The sequence below is a fragment of the Centroberyx affinis genome, unplaced genomic scaffold (genome assembly GCF_046629955.1).
Source record: "Centroberyx affinis isolate AG114_WGS23_722 - 3 ecotype Tasmania unplaced genomic scaffold, CSIRO-AGI_Caff_v1 ptg001497l_1, whole genome shotgun sequence".
NCBI classification, from domain to species: domain Eukaryota; kingdom Metazoa; phylum Chordata; class Actinopteri; order Beryciformes; family Berycidae; genus Centroberyx; species Centroberyx affinis.
The window spans coordinates 209,350-230,473 of NW_027279962.1; the positions used below are offsets into that span (position 1 = coordinate 209,350).

The window sequence follows — 21,124 nt, forward strand, 5'->3', positions numbered from 1 at the left end:
ACAGGACGGCTTGTTTTTAACTAGTAATAATTTTAGATTTCATTCCATACTGCAAATTGCTTGTTTACATGTTGAATATGTTTCCATTTCGCAAACCCGCAAAACTGCATCTCACTTGCTGCAATACTAAATGAGAAATTTATGGAAGTGCCGTACTCAGATAAACAGGTTTTTCAGGTTTTACAATATCTGAGGTTTTGTGTTCATCCCTTAAATGCTTTAATAGACAACAGCATCACATGGTACAGAAGTATGTATATGAGCAAAACAGAAATGTGGTCAATCTAGTTTTAATTGATGATTTGAGAACTCCTTTTCCCATGCCGGCTCTCAACACACAATAATCCAATCTGTTATTTCACTTGTTTCTTTCTACTCTTAGTTTTTACAATAGTCCCCCCCACACGCACACTTCTTTATCTATAACTCATGCCCATTTTCAAACTGAAACTTAACACACATTTTTCCTCGGTCCAAGGTATGACTTATCTCTGTAAGATTGACTTTATACTGTTATTGCAAACCCAAAGCTGTAATATTTTCAGCGTTTGAGATCTCAGATTTACCCCTCAGAAGCTTCACACGCTTGCATATTAAACTGCGGCAGCTATCTCATCCATCACTGTGAAAATAATTTGATTCAAGCCTGAGCCAAATAAATCTGACAGAGAACTGAAGCAGATTGGAGCGTAGCCATTTCATGCCAGCATTAAAAGACAAAGAAGCAAACATGACAAGCATTATTTACTGATCGTTCATGTCATGCAGGAGCAGCAGGAGCTGCAGGAGCAGTGATCTGGCCAACAGCTTAGCCAGGAAGTGATAATTGATGGCAGAATGACTGTGTGAATGTGTCAGTGGTTACAGCTGTTTATTATTCATGAAGGGTTAATAAACACAAAGAACAATGTAATGGAATTGTTGTTTCTTTGTAACATGTTCTGCAGATGCTTTGTTCTGTTTGACATAAAGTACAATATACAGCAGCAGAGCAACTTTTAACTTCATTTTATGTGCTTTATTTTGTTATGTGCTCAAACACAATGGGTAAAAAAAACTATTTCTATGCTAGAATATGGCAAAACATGAAGGATAAAGCCTAGCCTTGCATTTTCTTCTCTGTAATGAGAAACATAAATAAAGATAAGCACTGCTTATCTACTGTAAAATGCAAGTAAATGTGCTGACGTTTCTCAGCTCAGGTTTGGGTTTCGTTTATTTGCACAAATGATAAAAACACAAGAAATACAAACTGTGCAGGAGGAATAAAGAGAACTCCGATGGGGCTTATAAACACATCTCACCCCCACAAGGAAAACAGAAGAGAAAAATGTGAAGATGATGACACAATTTACATCACAGCTCCAGTGTTCTTCTTCATGGTTTTCACACTCGTTAGGATCTGTTGGCTTTCCTGATGAACCAGACTCCTATGGCAACTCCCATCACTCCCAGGATCACACCACACACACACACTGCTGTCTCCACTACCTGGTGGTCTGTGTGGACTTCAACCTCTGTGGACACACATACACACACACATAGATAACATAAGGGTTACCGCTAGGGTTTGACCAATTGGGATTACTGCTGATAGCCAATATTTTGTGCTGATAATCAATATCTGAAAATTTGACCAAAAAATTAAGTGTTGAGTATTACCCAAGAATTTTGAAAATCCATGGAAAATCCTCTGTAACAGCATCATGTGACACTAAAACTCTCCACTGAAATCAATACTAAAGAAATCATTTGACGTAGAGGGAACTCTGGAATACATTACTGCCTTTACATGAAAATATAATTTACAAAAACATTACTGAACAATGATAAAATGAAATGTGCAAAGAAAAACTATCATTGCAGGTTTTTAAGTAGCATGTGGTCAGGAAGGAACCTCCATCAAATCAGCAGTGGACAGCAGTGAGTGGCTGCTATCTGATATTAATAAAAGCCCAATATCGGCCTGATCCATCTGATCTGATCTTATCCTGTTTTCTACATATCTCAGGCATATTTTACAAATGCCAAATGCCATTCTTTACCCCTTATTCTCCTGTGTCACACCAAAAAACATCCTCATGTGACTTTTTTTTTAATCCTTTTTACCCAAGCAAGTCGAGTAACCCACATGCATCGACCTGGTCACAACTGGGAGTCCTACCAGGCGTCACTCACCCCAGAACCTGGTGAAGGGCTCCTGCAGGCTGATGTGGCCCACGCTGCAGGAGTAGATGTCTCCCTCCTGCGGAGTGAAGCTCAGGTAGGAGAAGATGCGGAAGCTGAAGTCCTTGTTGGAGTAGTACATGGTCTGGCTGACGTCGTCCGGCTCCACCGGCTGTCCGTTCCTGGCCCAGGTGATGTCTACCGGCGTGGGATGGAAGTCGCTGACCCAGCAGATGAGGGTGTTGAGGACGCCCAGCTCCACCTCGTCCTCGGGGTACACCTGGGAGGTCGGCGGTACTGGATGGATGGATGGATGGATGGATGGATGGAGGCATGTTTGACCGACAGACAGATAAATCATTAGTGTTAATTTAAATCTGAGAGTGTAAAAACCAGCCCAATATCAGTGTTTATGTAAGTCCACATTCATCAGAGTTAATGTAACACTTTAACAGTTTTGAACAAGCCGTTCCAGAGCCATATCAGCTCTGTGATTGGACAAACAACTCTCCAATCAACGCCTGTCAACTCCAAATAATCCAGAAAAATCAACACAGGACATTTTGCTGTGTAGCATGGATTCGGTCCTTGAAAATCAGTCATGGTGCCAAATCGTGGCTGTAATCAGTCTGAAAGTCATGTACGCAGCAAATTTTCCAGTGTTCACAAGTGTTGATTTTTCAGTGACATTTATTTGGAGTTGACAAGTGTTGGTTGGAGAGTTGCTTGTTGACTCATAGAGCTGATATGGCTCTGAGGTGGCTGTTCAGAACTATCTAAAAGTGTTAAAATAACTGATAGGTGTGGAGTTATATAAACACCGGCATGGTGTTGATTTTGCCTTGTTACATAGCTAAACCACAGGTAGAATGTCATAGAAACACCCAATATGTGTAATTTTATTATTAATTATCTTATTCATTTCTTTCTCCCCAATGCAAAGCTATAAAATGAGTTGCAGCAGAAGCATTGACCTGCAAAAACAAAACAAGCATGATTACATAACCACAAAGGTTGGTTGCACCACACAGGAGTGATACCTGTTTTGTGCTTCTTTTAAGCACGCACCAGGAAGCTCTTCTTATCATCTTGTGTTTAACAAGATAACTTACTGTTGATCCCATTACGCTATAGTGGTTTTATTAATTTGTTTGTTGGGAATGTTGTTTCTGAATTTTGCTGAGTGGCTCTTAGCGAGCTGCAGGCGCTGATGGAGCCAGCAGTGCAAGTCTTGGCTTTATTATAGCCAACTGTTTGTTGATGTTTGTTTTGTTCCTTTTATTTCACAGCTTCATTTTGTTAAGAAAACTGATGATAATGATGATGATGGTGATGATGACTGTTGTTGTTTTGTCTGCTGCTTGTATTCTCAGGGTCATTTAGGAATGGTTTGTTTTCTTACTGAATTCTTACATGGAATTACGCTACTTCACTATTTCACTAGTAGTTACTAGTTACTTTGCAGAATAAGGTATTACATGCAAAACATACAATAATTTCATAAATTTGATGCATTGTTAGAGTTTAAACTCCCCAACAGTATATGGAGTAGTTCGACCGACAACATTAAAATACTTCTTACAGGTTAATGCATCAATAATTTAATACTGTGAAAGGGGCCGTTCTTCAGAATGAGTGCTTTTACTTGTGATACTTAAGTACATTTTGCTGCCAATACTTCTATACTTTTACTTAAGTACAATTTTGACAATGGACTTTTACTTTTAATGGAGTATTTCTCCAATATTATGGTATTGCTACTTTTACTTAAGTGAAGGATTTGAGTACTTTTTCCACCACTGAGCTGTGTGAGGTAGCACAGGAGAGTGGCACTTACTATATGGTCCAAAACAAATCCATGTAATCAATAGAAAATCACTGTTTCAGACAGTTGAAACTCTCACCGATGGCCTCTGCAGGGTTGTTCTCTCCCTTGATGCAGCGGGGCACGTTGTACTTGCAGGTACCAATGGACACATAGACATCAGCAGGCAGTCCAGGGTCGTCGGTCCACTGATCAACAAACTCTGGCAGACGCCGCACCGGCTCGTAGGTGACAGGGTCGACATAGAAGAGCTCGTCGCCATCAAATTCCGCATCGTACTGCCCATCGTCTGTCTCGTTCCTCTGGCAGAAGGTCAAAATGCGAAGCAAGTGTTTGCCTGCAGTTTATTGGAGGGGAGAGAGGGCATTGTCACAGTGTCACATCCTGGTGTTTGCAGTGTACAATAATGAAGTCAAAAAAAGTAGTCTTTGTAATCAAATCTGGTGTTTATTCTTGAGAATCCTAGACAGTTTGATCTAAACATGTGATCTAAATATGAACAGAGATCTCAACCAATGTGCAAAATTAACACCAGCCACCATCCAAATGCTGGTAAAATGTTGGCTGTGAAAGTTTGTCTACTCCATCAGCCACTTTGGCAGGTAACCAACCACGACTTGGAAGTCCGATTCTATGCTAAAAAATCTAGTTGGCTGGTAAAATAGTGAAAGTAGCTGGAAACAGTAAAATTTTAGTTTGTACCAACAGACAAAATGTTAGTGCTTTAATATACAGTATAGCAGATCAAAATGACCTTTTGTGTGAAGTCTTGATTGACAATCTTCTCTTTGGTAACATGCTGCATCCTCAATGTATTAAACAGACCAGCCTCCATCATCTCAAGGTATTAACATCTGCTTTTCTTATCAGATTTAGGTCTGGTAAAACTTGCAAGACCAAAAACCAAAAACTCGTCATGCCTTTTCTTATCTCTGGGTATAGCAATCATGACAAACATGAATTATGTACTTTTACAGTACTTACTCTGACTGTGTGTTGGCAGACAAATAACCAGCAGCACCAGAAACATATTCATCCCCATTTTGAGGGCTGTTCAGGTCCTCTGAACAGCCCTGAGCAGGTTTCGTTGCCTGTAGCTCTTTATCGTCCTTCCCAAACATGAACCTGACACCATGGATTCAAATTCTGAAATAACTTCCTCATGCCACAAACCAATCAATGCTTGTATTTCAGTGACAGCAATGTTTCCACCTAGAACATGTTCAAGGCACTAAAGGCTCACCTGTTAACATGACTAACCGCTGCCACCTGCTGTGGAACTCTGGAACTAAATGTGTGACATATCTGGAATGAACTCATCCTGGTCCAATTCCACTCGAAATACCAAGTCTGACGTTGTGTTATTTAAAGTGCTGTAAATTAAAATAAGCAAAAACATAAGTGATAGTTTGTTCTGCTGACTCTTTTAACACTCATCAGGCCATCAACCATACTGAACGACCAAAACAAGAACACTACTACAGCATAAGAGCTAAAGCAAGTTGTCAGTTAATGCAGTTTATGAAAAGAGAAACTAGTAATTACTTTCCAAGCCAAGACTTGTGTTATGTGGAATGCAAAATCAATTAAATACCTATATATATAAATACCTATAACAAAAACCCATGCTAAATAATATGAAACTAAAACAGATCAGGAGATTGTCTGCACTGAAAATGAATGTACTGCCAAGGCTGTTCTGCACTTGATCCAATCAATCCCAGTAATGATCTCAGAAAAACAATATACATGTCCTGGGACAAACTGATATCCAGGTTTATTGGGGCTGGCAAAACACCAAGGGTCAGATATACACTATATAACACTTCAATTGAGTAAAGACAAGGGAGGAATGCATTTGCCAAACCTGAGGGAATACTTCTACAAAGCCAAGATGAGGTGTATATAGTATGCTGGTGTTGCCCAAAATATCAGGGAAGATGGAAAGATATAGAAGTAAACACAAAGCCATACCAAATTCATCCATCATTGGGAGATAGCAAAAAGAGAAACTAGACAAGATGCTAATCATGCCAAGTTTTAAAATATATGCCTATGCCACTCCCACTCATCCTAGGCACACAAAAAAACTCAAGTCTTTATACAGAAGAGATTATTTTAATATATACAGTTGTCAAATGAAAGGTATGCTTCTGAGAGGCAGCGATCCGGACGACCAGAGGCCAGCAATGTTCATGAAATGTTCTTCAGGAAAAGATAACATGAGAAATACATTATGTAAAAAAAAAAAAAAAAAGGAAACAAAACAACAGGAAAATAAAGACAGAACAGAAGAAATATAATTGTTTGTGCAACGGTCAAATAGAGTTTAAAGAGTTAAATATATACAAGTGCATCTTCTTTCAGAGAACATTCAACAACAGCTTCAGCTATGCATGGTCTGTGAGTGCCGTGCCGACTCAACTCCAGTCTCTCTGTGGGAACATCGTAGCTCTGTTCCAGTAAGTGCCGAGCATCCAAAAGATTTCTTCAAGAAATCTTCAACAAGTTTTTCAAGTGCAGCAAATGTCTTAAGAAATAGTAATGCAATACTTTACACACTCAGGCCATAAATATCTTTAAGTTAGACCTACAGTATATTCTGACAGATTCAGCGCCCTATGTTCAGCTCTCTAAGAAAAAAGCCAGACACTAAAGTTACTGCTCGCTATGAGACGAAACCAAAGGTTATAACAATATCAAAAAGGGAACTTGAAGAACTGATGGCAAAATATTTAAGACAGTGCTTAGTTTAGTGTCATGTTTATAAGACTATGCAGCGTAAAAAAATGGCTGGTGGGCTTTAAGAGTGTAGTGTACCCATAAAATACATTCTAATTGAACGAGTAAAACAATTAAATGCAAATTTTGCAATTATGTTAAGCCAATTCTATGGAACCACCTTGTTTTCAAAACCAAAAAAGCCAGTTTCTAAGGCTGTATGCCAGATTTTGCAGCATAGAGCTCCATGCTCAAACAGAATGTCTGAGAATTAGCAGCAAGAACAATGGGTGCAAACAATGATCTTACTCATAACTTGAACTCTAACCAACTTTAGAGATTTTGACTTACATGTGGCAGATACCAAATTAACCCTTAGGCTTGCCTTTATTTGCTGCTCAGTCGCTCTTTTGCAGACGGAAATTAGAAGGGGATATTCGAGAGGGAAACTCCAGGGAGGTTACTGCAAAATTGCTAACAATACTGTATTCTTCCAAATAAACTTGCTGTTACTGACAACAATCTAGTAGGTCATTAAGACTGAGGCTAGGGGTTGATTTGGAGTAAGGCCGATCTCTCCACATCCTTTCATTACTCCACCTCCCTCTTTGGGGGGATCACCATAAAATTCTTCTTTATAAAAGAAACATAAATTTGTACAACTATTTACAGGCGGATGGAGGAGAAACCAAGGCATTTAGTGTTTGGGTTCTACGATTATTCACAGACCTTCTCTCACTCCCACACAAAACCCCCCATCATCCTCTTCTTGGTAGTCCGCTTGGAGTGTTCGCGCCGTGGTATCCAACATGGCTGCCCTCTCGGCCCACTACTGTTTCAGGGTGCGTTGTGTGTCCTGGGCCAGCCCAAGTCCCTGAGTTCTATAGGGAGTCATTAGCGTTTTCTCTCTCAGCCAGTGGTTACCGGTTCTCAACCAGAGTCTGAATCACTGGTGTCTGAGGAAGAGGAGGATGAGGAGGAGGAAGAGTCGGAGCTGGAGCTGCTGCCGCTGAGTCGCGTGGGCTGAGTGTGAGTCTCGACAGCGCTGGGCTTCTCCACTGAGACGAGAAAAGTAAGAAGAGAAAAGGTTACAATTCTGCTAATACAATGCCACTACAAATGTAATTATGCAGTGACCAAAAAGTGTTTTGAGTGGTAGTGTAGGAAGGAGGAAGAAGAAGACATCTATTTTTGTAGTACGTTTCAAAAACAGTGTAATGAAATGTTTTACAAAAGAGAATTGTATGGAGGATGTGTGAGCTCACCCTTCGGTTTTGGGGGTTTCTTGCCGGAGTTGAGCTGTCCGCTGACATCCTGCAGCCTCCTCTCCAGCTCCCTCCTCTTCTCCAGAGTCAGCTCCTCTTTGGACTTGCCACTGCTGGCTTTCTTGGCTGCTGAGCAAAAGAAAGAGGACAAGGTTGTCACAGACCTGGGTTCCACACAGCAATGTGGTGAAGTGTATGCCTAAGTGTAGAGTCAGGTTAGTGTAGATGAGAGTTTAGCTAGTGCATTCACAGACACTGTTGGAAAGTTAACTCAGTTTCATATACTAAATTATTAGGGAATTTATAATCGCCTGTGCTGGCATCGGTACAGAAGTTCTTATCCAGCTTTGCCTACTCAGGAGGAAAACCAGCCTTTCTGTTAGCAACAGAGTGAGAGGAGAACTGAATACAAGAAGGGAGGGGACATACACCAAAGTCAAGAATGGGAAAATGACATTATGCACAATTGTCAGTCATCCTAGCGTCATGACTCAGTTACATTCTTATTTATTTATCTTAAATTAGGTTGTGGAAGAAAAGCCTCTTACAGTGTATTTTAGAGTTACAACTCATACCAGCATACTTTGACGTCAAAATGTGGAGCTGCTACACAAAAAGTTTACAGGTCGGCAGGTCTGGGCTCTACATAGGTGCGCAACCAAAAACGGCACAAAGGATAGTTGCATCAGATGCTGTGTATTGATAAACTATCCCTGTATTTACGCACAGCATGAAAGGACTTCTATTGAAAATATAGCTCATAAGTATAAAAATCAGCTTATTGTCAACGAATAAAAAGCCACAAACAAGACACGGTCAAACCAAAACAAGCCAGTATTTGCCCGGTCGACTTGCGTCAGCTCCATTACTCACCATAAGGCTTGCGGGGCTTCTTCCTCAGACAGGTCATGACGTAGCGCTCCAGCTCCTTCAGTGTCGACGGCTTGAGCGTTTCAAAGTCAATCTCAATCTCCTCGGGGTTGGTGTCCCTCAGTGACGGCTCCCTGGCCTGGATGATGTGCACCACACGGCCCAGCTTCTCCCCCGGGAGCTTATTGATGTCGAGGCTCAGCTGGCGTTTCTCGTCGTACGTCATGGGCACGATCTCCTCCTCTTCCTCCGAGTCGTAGTGGGGCAGCATGGAAGTGGCCGGTGGGGTATAGAACGGCTTCTTCGCGGGCCTGTTGAATGAAGAAGAGCAGATACAGTCAGGACAACAGGGAAAAAATTGGGTGCACCGATCAATTGGCCATTGATCATAATCAGCCTATAAATATTCTAAATAGGTCATCAGTGATCAGCCGATCAAACCCTGACACTGACATTGTGTTTTGAATTTCACAGCCTAGGATTATAGCTTAGAACCAGTTTCATATACTGGACAGAAGGCAGAGCCTGTGCAGCTGCAATGATAAACTTTTCATGAGCTGCCACTGGCAATAGATGAGTAAGCAACTCAGTCATCAGGCACATACTACCATGGAATTACCATGTTTGGACAAAGCCTATGATTTATTTTAATGCAGCCATAAGAACAGTCTGTTAAACATAGTGCTATATTTGAAAATTAACATTTATGTTTGCTGTGCAGTTTGTCAGGATTTGCTGTTGTTAGTAGCAAGTCTTAAAGGATAAAATGTATAATTTCAATGGGCATCAATGGGAATAGTCTCCAGAAAACCCTAGAAAAAAAGTCAGGACAGTGTTTCTTCTAATTTGAGGATGCATCTGAGTTTTCACCCAAATGTACACACTCCTGTATGGCAATTTGGATAAAAGTGTCCACCAAATGGCATATGTTATGATAATTCCCTGTGTACCATGTTGAGCTTCAGCAACTCTGATTAATGTGAAGATGAGATACAGGTTTTATGGTAATAGGTAAGGTGTGTAATTAGGTTACTACTCACTTGCTATTCTTGTTACTCTTCTTCCCTGGGCCTTTCTTCCCCGGGGTAGCAGCTCCTCTGACTGACTTGGTCTTCAACGTCTTGCCTGGCATCTTCCACTCCTCCGAGCCAGCTCTGCCTCGGCCTGCACGGCTACGCTTCTCCGGCTTCTTCTTTTTCTTCTTCTCCTTCTTGTCTTTCTTCTCTTTTTTCTTCTTGGGCTTGACGATGGGGCCTTGGGAGAGCGCAGCCAGCTGTTCGTGCACCGCTCGGAGCTGCGAGGAGGGAAAATACCACAGGACTGTTTATGAGAAGAGTGAGATGCCGTGACTAAACTAAAAAGGAAATTCAGGTGGAATTTAAAGTACGTTAAACGTTAGAAACAAAATGCCTGAAGAACATTGGTTGGCAAAAAGCAGTGTCATCTTTTAAATTAGTCCACAAAAAACATTACATACTTTCACACTTTTTATTCTTATTCTGGCATGTGTTTTATTGTATTGTTGTTTTGAAAAATGCTACATAAATAAAGTTTATTATTCTAATAAACGGGACATCTTACCTGTGTGCACACCTGGTCCTGCAACTCGGCCAAGCGGTGCGCTCGCTCTTCCTCACTGTCCGAGCTGGGGCTGCTCTCGCTCTCTTCACTCTCGCTGCTGGGCTCGCTCTCGGAGGAGGAGGAAGAGGACGATGACGAGGAGGAGGAAGAGGAGGACGAGGACGAAGGGTGGCCGCTCATCGACATGGCTGGGTGATCCATGTGCGGTTCGTCTGGCATCTTGGCGAAACGGAACTCAAACACGTCCTGGGGTAGAGAATGAGCAAACATGAGGGAAAGGGAGGAGGATGGGGAATAAAAACTAAGACTGAATCTCTGCATGTTGCAATAGAAATTTAGCCCAAGTTAAAGTTCTAAAAGTGGCATGAAGGCAACAATTTGAGTCCTGAGCTAACCTGTAGCTTCCGTGCCATGCCCACAACATCATGGTCAGGTGGGTTGTACTTGTAGCAGTTGGAGAACATGAGTCTGACGTCGCCGGCAAACTGCTGGGCATCCCTGTACTCACGGCAGTCCATCTTCCTCTGATGAAGGGTTAGGAGTGGAGAGAGGAGCAACAGTTAGCACTTTGACCAGAAACACACATTATGACTTTCCAGGAAGTGAATTTGAGTTTTTTCAGGGTGTCATATCTAACTTTAAAATAAAATTTTTTTTTTAAAAAAGCACCTGGACTTTCTTTCCACTGTGGTCCTTGTTATTCCTCCCAAACTTACACACAACTCTAATTGATTTCAATGAAAGATAAACTGATTTTACACCCCAATTCCTAATTTTTGATTTTTGTGTTCCTGATCAAAGCCCTGTACTCTGGTCATTATTTTAAAAAAATGGCACTTTTACATAATATTACTAAACAATATTATCAGGTGCATTACATTATATTGTAGATATGTAACTGTTTTTAAAATGATCAAATAAAATCAAAATGATCAATTATCAAAATAAAATTGTTTTTCTATGAGTTGTTTTTCCCTTTCCATCAGCTAAGAGTATATCAGAAGTTACCTTGATGGTGCTGAGGTCCATGGGGCACTTGATGATGTCATGATAGTCGTGAAGCCCCAGTGCCGTTGCGTCCACAGGCGTATAGAAAGGCCAGGCGTACGCAGCGTGCTTCTTCGACAACATATCCTTCAGCAGCCCGCTGCAGTACCTCAGCTGCGGGCTCAGTTTGCCCTTCCTCGAGGGCTGGAGCTGGACAGAATCCGGCAAGTCCTTCTTGGGGGGTTTGATGGGACGTCCGCTGCCCACTCTGCGTCCGTTGCCGGCCATCATGGGCTGGAGCAGGACAGGACCTGCAGAGCCCCTGACCAGACCCATGCCAGGAGGGGTCTCCATGCTCATGCCCCCCAGGGAGGAGAGGGTGAGCGGGGAGGAGTCGTGGACTTGGCCCCCGTGGCCCCCCTTCCCCAGGCCGACCATGCGGGCTCCACCCGACATGCCCACCGTCAGGCCCATGGTGGACGGGGTGGTGGTGTCCGCCTTCCGCTTTACACCTTTCTTCTACAGAGATAATTACACAGGTTGAAAGTCATTACTATAATTCAGAATGCCAGACTTGTAAGACAACCAAAAGCAATTACAAAATTACAAAAAAAGACAAAGATATATTCCTATGAAAACAAATGAAAGATAATGGCAATATTGTGGCTGGGTTCCAGTCATTCAATTTTTTCCCCTGCCTATTCCACTTACCTACAGATTTTTTCTTAAAATAAAAATGCTCAATATACTAAATGTTTTGCATCATTCCCTTGCATAATGCACTCAATCGCTGCTGCCTTTCAGGATGCCTGAATGGGCTCCAGCAGCCCCTAGGCATCCATAGACATAGACATCCCTAGACATTTTTGTGATGCGTTCTTTAGTGTCTTCAATAAATCTTCTCTAGAAAACAAAACCACACAGCAGAAGCAGCACTACTTCCGAAACCCTGATCTGACATTAGTGCAAAAGAGTCACAGCACTTTTCGAACCACATGCCACAGAGGGCCAAGAGTCTGCAGGTTTGCATGCCAACCAAACACTACATCAGCTGTTTTCACTTATTAGTACAAACTATGAGAATCCTTTGCACATCTAACAAAGTCTTTTTACAGGTGCATAGGAGACCAATAGCATCCACACAGTCCAGCTCAAGAGAATAATTCCCACACACTGTGCTCTTGTAAATAATGCAATTTCTTCATTAATTAACATTTTGGTATTAAAACCAAATTACGTTTGTTATCATGATTATGTTTTGAGGCATGTACCTTGGTGGTGGGCTGCGTTGGGGGCATGCCCATGATGTTGGCAGGGAGCAGGCTTTTGGTCAGTACAGTCTGGGGAGAGTTGGCCAGCATGGACTCTCCTGTGTCCGAGGAGGAGGGGGAGTACGCCGACTGGGACACTGCTGGCACCTGGTGAGCCCTCGACGCTGAGAGACATGATGAAGTTTTTTATAAATGTGATTGGGCAAAAGGACGATAAACAACTTCTAAATAGTTTGGAAAAAGCCCATTATGACTGCAGACATGCGTGGCTTTACATGATGCTTTCCATCAAATGGTTTCCCGTTTACTTGTTTGTGACTAGCAAACATGAGGAAATAATTTCTGTAATTGCAAATGCTGATACCAGATGCTGATTGAAGACTGAGGATGCTTCTTCACAACCAAGAACCAGCATGCCCACCAAGCTTTCCAGTGATATATAACAACCTCACTTCAAACATAACACTATGTCACTGACTCACCATTAGACTTGCGGCCTTTGCCCCTGCTGGTTTTGTTTCGCGGGGTGGGAGGAGGCAGCTCAATCTCCTCCTGGGGCATCTGGGCCACCTTCTGCAGAAAGATCTTCTCCAGCGACTGGGCCATCAGCACAATGTCATCTGTCGGCTAACAGAGAAAAAACGATTTATAACGCATTAGCATACTGCAAATAAGCCATAAGAAAAAACAAAACAAAACATTGTTCTGCAGATTCTGTCATCTTCAAGGTGTCAGTTATGGAAGTTCAGATTCGTTGCCATTAGTAGAGAATAAAAACTCTCCCTTCCCTCAACAACTACTGCTTAGGTTCCCTTGAGCAAGGCACTTAACCCAGTGAACCCAGAACTGAATGTGTCTGTCTGAGGATGAAGTAGCACTGTGTTAAAAAAAAGGGCATGCATGCTTGGACAGCTTTCCCTGGATAATAAATGGTTTAGAAGAACGAGAAAAAAAAGTACAGATTCAGTCCACTCCCACGATGAATCGATAGAAGCAGAGAAGAAGAACACGACAGGGAATGAAGACACCACATAAAGGAGAATCCCCATTAACACCAATGTTAAAATACACTTTTTCTGTCTTCCTGCTGAAGCTTTCATAACAACTCTACTACAACTACAAAATTCAAAGCCAAAGAGCAATTATTCATAGTTTAAATTAATAATAATACAACTACAACTTACTTTTATTAATTAGATCTTACTCACTAAAGAGCAAGCATGACTTCACAAAATTATTTTGTCTTTTAGCTAAAGAAAGAGTGTATGAGTACACAATTCTTAACATCTCTATTTGTTTGCCATGTCGAATTTTACATAATTGCCTGTCTCCTCCGTCAACGGACTGTACGAATAGAATAATGCAAAAGAAAATGTTGGTTTTATTTTTTGCTCTACTCTAGCCTAAATTTTGGAGGAAGTGCCATGTTTCTCAATTTTTTGGATGCTGTAGCCATTGTTTTGTTTCCTGATGGTCCATTTGACATTCTTCTTTCCTCTCTTACTCTAAAAATCATCTGTGCACATGCTGACGCACACGTACATGCACGTCAATACATGCCCAAGTGTCATGACAGAGGCCTAGAGTAGTTTCTGTTTCTGTTCTGATAAGTTTCTGTTTGTTCCTTTGAAGCAATTTCCCCCAAATTGTATTTTTCCGTGTTTATGTTAGAATTCCATAGCAATTCTGTCCGTGTTTGCCACATAGCAGACATTATAGGACCCTACCCAATGGCTAGTGTGCATCTAAGAGAGCAAAGAAAGAGGAGAAAGGGGGATGTTTTCTAGTGTATGTAATAACAATGGTTACTACTGCTGTTTCTGAAGTCCACCTGATATCAAACTTTAACAATTAAATGACACTGAGAGAGAGGGAGTGCCATGTCATTTAGGAGAGAGAGTGAAAGAGAGGGAAATAAAAAGGAAGGAAGAAAGAAAACAAGAGGAATAAAAGGAGAGTGTTTATGTCGCAATTGATAAGAGTCCCTACCTTATTGTAGATGTAGCAGTTGGTGAACATGGTGTTGAAGTCCTGCATGCACTCACTGGCACTGCGGTAGTAGTTGTTCTCCAGGCGCTTTTTGATGGTCCCCATGTCCATGGGCTGTTTGATGATTTTATGGTAATCCTGGGAAAGGGAGAATGAGAGAGAGAGAAAGAGGGGAAAAGGAGAGGGAGAGTGAGGCTCATATAGAGACTTTATGAAATTTTATGAAAATCAGCCACAGGAGCGGATGAATTCCGAAATTCAGCCACTTCGACCTGACAAATTAATTTCCCAAACAGGTTGGAATGATGGCGGTTTACCCGTCAAAGTAGCTGGTAGAGTATACAAATTGAAAATGTACTAGGATTTGGCAGGTGGCTGTGTTAATTCACCCTAAAAACACTTTAACACTGTTAAAAATCAGTTATTGGCGATGTACCTTGTATTTCTGGGCCCATTTTGTTGTTTGGTGGTCTATTTTTCTTATTCCCACGGATAACTGGCCAAACACAGATGACATGACAAAATTTTTTCAGTTATCTAAACTATTTAAAACATCAACAGTAAACCTCAGATTTCGGTATCAGCCCCTCAGAATGAAAGATTGAGGGCTTCTTTCTAGACTCACCATTTTGTATCGACATTCAACAATCACACACCGAAATTCATCGTAGAAGAGGCAGAGAGACCAATTTCTCTACCAACAGTAGCCCCAACAAATCATAATGCAATGCAGTGTTATGGTCTGTTGAGGTTTTTTGAGTAAGGGGCGCGGCCGCGATCACACCCCAGTATTCACAAACTACTTGGCTATCTAGCCAAAAGGTGAGACGATGCAAAATCGAACTTCTTTGAGCGAAATTGCATCACCCACCTCTGACTGAAATGAACAAGTCATTCTGGGAAATGTAGGACTCCCTACTTAGTAGATGAGGCAGGTTGAGGGAAAGTGGGTACACCAAAAAAGTAAATTACAACACTTCATTAGAAAATAAGTCCTGAAAAGCACTGGACATCACATATTTACGATATCGAACAGTATCCACGGGGGGATTTTTCCTTTAACACTCCCCCCTGTGCATTATCCCATGTTGTAGAAATATACAAAAAAACACCACAAAATTTAAAGGCGGAATCTCTTCTTGCTAAAGCTCCTGCATTTAACTCACCGGTAGGTTGAGCCTGTAGGCATCCACCGGCTCATGGAAGGGCCAGGCAAAGTGGTGCCTCCACAGAGACTTCATCATGGCCTTCTGGAGGTACTGCAGCTGGTTGGTCATGCGGCCCGGCCGGTTGGGGTCTCTCACGGGGGGCTGCGGCGGGGCGGGGGGGCCCTGGGGCGTCGTGTGGGGCAGAGAGGGGCTCTCAAAGTCCTCGTACAGCAGCGAGGGCTTGCGGATGCGTTTGCCCGGGCCGGAGCCGCTGTGCTGCTCCATCCCGCCACCGGACAGCCCGACCAGAGAGCTGAGAGGAGGAGAGGGGGAGACCAGAGGATGAAAAGAAGAAACAGAAGAGGAGAGAGAAATTTCAAGGATACAATGATGAAGGAAGAACTTTGTGCTCATACTGCAGGAGCAGGGATGCCAGCTTACAGTAAACAGGTATTAAGTCTATAAGGGATGAACAAACACAACATCACTGAAAACTGATGCTTTATACCAGTGGTTCTCAAACTGGACGTCAGAATATAATTTTTGGTGGTCACAAGATGATTTGTGGGATAGGAAAAAAAACACATTTCTCCTATATAAATATGTAATTTTTATGATTACACATTTGTTACACATTATACAATTTTTGTTTTTTTCTTGTGAAATACTGAATAGTTTTCAGCCTCTAGGCCTCCTCTAATAATCAAATGAAACCATCTGAAAACGGAAAAACATTTTTTGGATGAACATTCTGCATATGCAGCATGCGATGGGGGCTGCAATTAGGCATCGCTTCGTTTTAAGGAGTCACAAGCCAAAATGTTTGAGACCCACGGCTTTCTCCTACGTGATGAAGGTTTTTGTGATGAAAATCAGGATTTTATTGTATTATAAAAAGATTACATTTCAAATAGAGATTGAGAATGGTGTACCCATTTTTGCTGGGGGATACAAAGACGCAGAATGGCTAGAAAGAGAGAGAGAGTGCGTTTGTTAGTGAAGGAAACGGGACTTGTTGATAACCACAGTCAAAAGCAGACCATGATCTTTATTGCCTTAATCAATGCTACAATCAATCCACTGATCAGCCATCCTCCTATCAACAAACACACACACGCACACAGAGCATCTGCTGACGTCAAAGGAGCAGGCTATAGGCTGCACGATTCACTCAGGAAACCTTCATGGCCAGTGAAACTACGGCTCTGCCCTCCCTGTCCGTTATCCCATCGTCAAGGCAACTAGGATTCTATCAATAGGCTGCTACTTTTAGCACATCCGCGGGAACGGCCATAGCATGGATCCTTGTCATCTGAATGGCATAGGCTACACAAACATTCACTTAGAAATAATAGGGCTGGGTGATAAGACCTCGAATCCATATGATATATTGTCACATTTACCTCAATAACAATAAATGAAACATGTTTTTTTTAGCTTGGCTCATATACATATATTATGCACCAAGGTAAAAATATTTATATTTACCACTAGCTTCATGCCTCTAGTAGAAACTGAAAATGAATGTCTCATAGGGCTGGGCGACAATTCAATATTATCGTTTATCGTCTTTCAGTGGGATTATATTGTGATGATATGGTGATTTTGGGATATCGAGACGCACAATTCTGCTGTCCGAACTGATCTGAGAACAAGCAAATTTTATTTAGAAGCTCAGATAAAATAAAGATAAAAGTATGGTAGGAATATTATGTGAAAATTTCAGTTTAGTTTGACATGACACCAAACATTACCATTTGGTTCAATATGATGAACATTAATTTGATTATTTAACGTGATTTTGCTTATGTGAGCCATATCGTCATATATATCGATATAAAAAAAAACCTTATGATTATCGTGATATTGATTTCAACCATATCGTCCAGCCCTAATGTCTCACATCTTTAAATGAATAAATCTACATAAATAAGTAAAATAAAATAAATAAGGGCTGCCTTGTGAGCTGCCTCTTTCTATCTTTTTTCCTATGCCATTTTTATTTCTTTGCCATACACTCACCATATTCAGTGAGGTAGTTGTATTTCAAGTGATGAAACAAATTGCTTGTGTACCTTTTTGTATGTGGTACCATTTTTCCTAACAGTGTTAACATTTAAGTTTGCTGAAGCCAGAATGTGCCCCAGTGACACAGAATCTTTTTCAGGACCAGGTCTTTCTTATTTTCAACTGACACACTGTCCCTACCTAAGCTCGGTTCAGCACTCATGTTACTTCTAAAGAATGGTAGGATAGTGAGGCTATTTTGCTTTTGAATGAAGCTCATAGGCTGAACGAGGCAGATGTAGGCTAGCCTACATGGACCAGAAGTGGCTCTATACTGTAGGTTATCTTCAAGAGCACAACACAAGCCGTGGGGAAAGCTTTTACCTAACATACCGCCATGAGCAAAATTAGGTCAGTGAGAGTCATAATGTCTGTATCAGTGAATTTTCAGTATACTGCCCAGGCCTACCTTATAATACTGTTTGCACTTACTCCATATCTCAGGACAAAGATATCAGCTAAATTGAGATCCAGAGTCTTCCCATGTTATTAGTAAACTATGCTGAAAATAAATTCTGCTAGCACAGAAAAATAGTAGAGGTGCAATGTATAAAAGGGATGGGAAATATCAAATACTTTCATTGATTGTGCTCCTAAATTTATTTTGTGTGCTCCCAAATTTGCCACATATATCCTACTTGGAAACAAATGTGACCACAATGACACGCAAAAGCCCAATCTGTAAATGTAACAGGAAGACTCATAGGTGTGTGGATGGTGGCACTATATATAGCTGCACTACAGAGTTATATACTCCTTGGTCATGGCATGGCAAAATGTTATGCAACAAAGGCAGAGATGATGACTACTACTAGTCTAAAATGCTACACGGTTGAACTCTGTACAGATTGGAGTGAAATCAACAATAATCTTTATATAGCAGTTCTCTGTTTACAATGTGATTTACAGGCAGGGCGTCTAAACTACAGAGCAGTAAGAATGATGCTCTCCGGCTTATAGGGGACTTAAGACCAAGCTGTGCTTCTAATGCAACATTGTTTGATATAGACTACTCAATCTACAGGTCTCCAAGTCCATGTGTGGGAAAACTACTGTTCCACCATAAACCCCTTCACCCCCGCCATGTAGAGCACGTGAACCAGATTTAGCAAAAGTTAAATCTCACCCCAGGGCTCAGGACACACACCTGCCCCACTAACACACAAACAGGGGCAAAGCTTGTCAGCTTATTTCCTACATCAGCCAGACGCCCAATGCCCACATAGAGCATTTAGGATTAAGAAATATCTCAAAATGAGCCATTGTGTGATAAATACAGGTAGGCTATATGCTATATCACATATCATATGGGCATAATCGTGATACTTGATGGCTTAACATACATTATTGTCATCCCTTTTTTCTATTATTTGCTCTAGTGCCATTACAATTAATATTGTTGTCCAGCTCCATAGTAATCCCTGATGTGAGCCTTGTTGTTTCAACCTGCACACAGGCACAACATGAAACTAAGTTAGACTAAACGTATAAGCCATGTTAAATGCACCCAGATCGTATAGCCTACAAACCATCTTAACCGAATCGAAATCAAAGCCTTAACGAGTAGTTATTGCGCCTTAGAAAAACCATTAGACTCTTCCCATTAAAACCCCAACAGCTGGTGATCGCGTGGTTTCGACGCCCCGCCCTAGTGTTTGTAAACACAGCCTCAGACTGACAGAAGCTAATGACAACCGAAATTGTACCAAAATGTCAAACACAAAGACTTTATTTAACGTAACTACTACAGAAGGTCAAATCACAATCCTATTAGCCCATTCCTTACATTTTTGCCAAAGCATACATGTTCGCCGGTACAGAAACCAAGCTGCAAGCTGCAAGCTACGTTATGAGGGCTAGCTAGCGTCAACCGACTGCAGCAATTACTCGGCAAATCTGATGGTTAATTTGGAGCTGCCACTCAGCAAGTAAGCAAATATTGTGTGTGGAAATACTGGCAAGCAACCTGGACACAATATTTCCTACCAATTAGCTTATGTGAAAGTCGTAGGAGCTGCCCAGTTAGCGTTAGCAGGGCGCCGGAGCAATGAATGAATCAACCGACACAGAGCCGGCGGCAGCAGCCGGTCGACCCGGCTGGTGAGGCTGCAGCTGTCACGCTTGCTAACCTGACAGGCTGAAAAACAAAGAAAACGGCTGCACTGAAGCACCAAATACGGCAAATATCAGTTTTAGGACCGAGCAATCAGCGTTAGTTTAGGCTAACTCAGTGTATAACCTGGCAAGGCAGTCTGTGTCATTAAGGCAACCGTTCACTGACAAGCTAGCGTTTTTACGGGCAGCTAACACAAACGTTAGATGCTGACATTTAGTCCTAATTCATACGTATTGCAAAGCCAATAATATCTCCCCACACCGCGAAATCGATCAAAACGCTGCGAATGGTACCTGTCGCGAGGCGGGTTGATGGCCGCTTCCATCGGGGTGGATCCGGAGTGTTTTTACAATCCAATTGTTCCACTGTTGACGCTGTGTTCCTGCTGGACGAGCACGGGACAACTCTGCAATGAAATGGCGCCTAAACGCTTCCGCCTGACGCTATATAAACCCACAACGTGGCAGTGCCGTGTACTTCCCGTCACGTTCGGGGTGATCCTGCATTTTCATTGGCTACAGCCGAACGTCTGTCACGCGGAGCACACGCCCAAGATCCTCTCCATCATGGAACATCTTGTACTCTTTCATGTTTAATCCCAAACACAAAGGTAGCATACGGTGCATTGTGTTACATTGTTGCTGTTTCGTGAACATGGATACATTCTTAACCTACAATTATTTCCATTTCCAGGCGAACCACATAGAATCAGTCTCTCCCATTCACTCGTATTGTGTCGCTGTCTGCACGGGATGGATGGGGTGTTGACATTGTATCATCTGTTTCAGCTGCAGTTCCCTACAGCTACAGATTTTGTCTACTTTATGAAAGCTGCTTAGTCTACTCACATATTAATATTTTTGTCGGCATCATAACAAAAGAGCATTGTCTACCAGGCAGCTCATTTGGCCTACAGCCGCCTACTATACGTATGTGGGCTGCGAACAAAGTAACCATGTTGTGTTTTACACACTAGGTGGTGTCAAAGACCACTTGAGCTTTTTCAACCCAGAAACTAAAGTTTGATATGAGTTCTCACAACTGGTAAAAGATTCTTAAAGTTCATTTTTTTAGCAGCAGAATTGCCATCTGAACCCTTGTCCTTACCTTGTAATCTA

At 41.8% G+C, this 21,124-nt stretch overlaps 2 protein-coding genes across 5 annotated transcripts; both read right to left on the reverse strand.

Moving 5' to 3' along the window:
- Positions 1–890: 890 nt before the first annotated feature.
- LOC139650491 (H-2 class II histocompatibility antigen, A-U alpha chain-like) lies at positions 891–5,111 on the reverse strand. The gene is made up of 4 exons (XM_071527183.1): positions 4,976–5,111; positions 4,071–4,328; positions 2,179–2,463; positions 891–1,517 (listed from the first exon to the last, which is right to left on the reverse strand). Exons 1-4 carry the CDS (start codon positions 5,031–5,033, stop codon positions 1,396–1,398), a joined length of 723 nt encoding a protein of 240 aa, XP_071383284.1. The 5' UTR covers positions 5,034–5,111; the 3' UTR covers positions 891–1,395.
- A 937-nt stretch (positions 5,112–6,048) lies between these two features.
- brd2b (bromodomain containing 2b) lies at positions 6,049–20,413 on the reverse strand. Of its 4 annotated transcripts, none has more exons than XM_071527179.1 (13): positions 20,300–20,413; positions 15,842–16,136; positions 15,112–15,171; positions 14,676–14,813; positions 13,169–13,313; positions 12,687–12,850; positions 11,437–11,934; positions 10,824–10,952; positions 10,429–10,674; positions 9,888–10,141; positions 8,851–9,158; positions 7,978–8,103; positions 6,049–7,770 (listed from the first exon to the last, which is right to left on the reverse strand). In XM_071527179.1, exons 1-13 carry the CDS (start codon positions 20,329–20,331, stop codon positions 7,643–7,645), a joined length of 2,523 nt encoding a protein of 840 aa, XP_071383280.1. In that variant the 5' UTR covers positions 20,332–20,413; the 3' UTR covers positions 6,049–7,642. The 4 variants fall into 4 exon arrangements, with proteins under 4 accessions (XP_071383280.1, XP_071383279.1, XP_071383283.1 ...); XM_071527178.1 differs by having other exon boundaries at positions 7,978–8,106; XM_071527182.1 differs by lacking the exon at positions 15,112–15,171.
- Between the last annotated feature and the right edge of the window lie 711 nt (positions 20,414–21,124).

Bases quoted from the DNA above. Each gene is read 5' to 3' on its own strand.
- LOC139650491 (XM_071527183.1), bottom strand. From the start codon at position 5,033: ATGGGGATGAATATGTTTCTGGTGCTGCTGGTTATTTGTCTGCCAACA. The intron at 4,329-4,975 runs GTAAGTACTGTA...AATAAACTGCAG, and splicing joins TCTGCCAACACACAGTCAGA to GCAAACACTTGCTTCGCATT. The intron at 1,518-2,178 runs GTGAGTGACGCC...GTGTGTCCACAG, and splicing joins GCCCTTCACCAGGTTCTGGG to AGGTTGAAGTCCACACAGAC.
- brd2b (XM_071527178.1), bottom strand. From the start codon at position 20,331: ATGGAAGCGGCCATCAACCCGCCTCGCGACAG. The intron at 10,953-11,436 runs GTAACTTCTGAT...ACCCTTCATCAG, and splicing joins TGGACCTCAGCACCATCAAG to AGGAAGATGGACTGCCGTGA. The intron at 7,771-7,977 runs GTGAGCTCACAC...TTCTCGTCTCAG, and splicing joins GAAACCCCCAAAACCGAAGG to TGGAGAAGCCCAGCGCTGTC.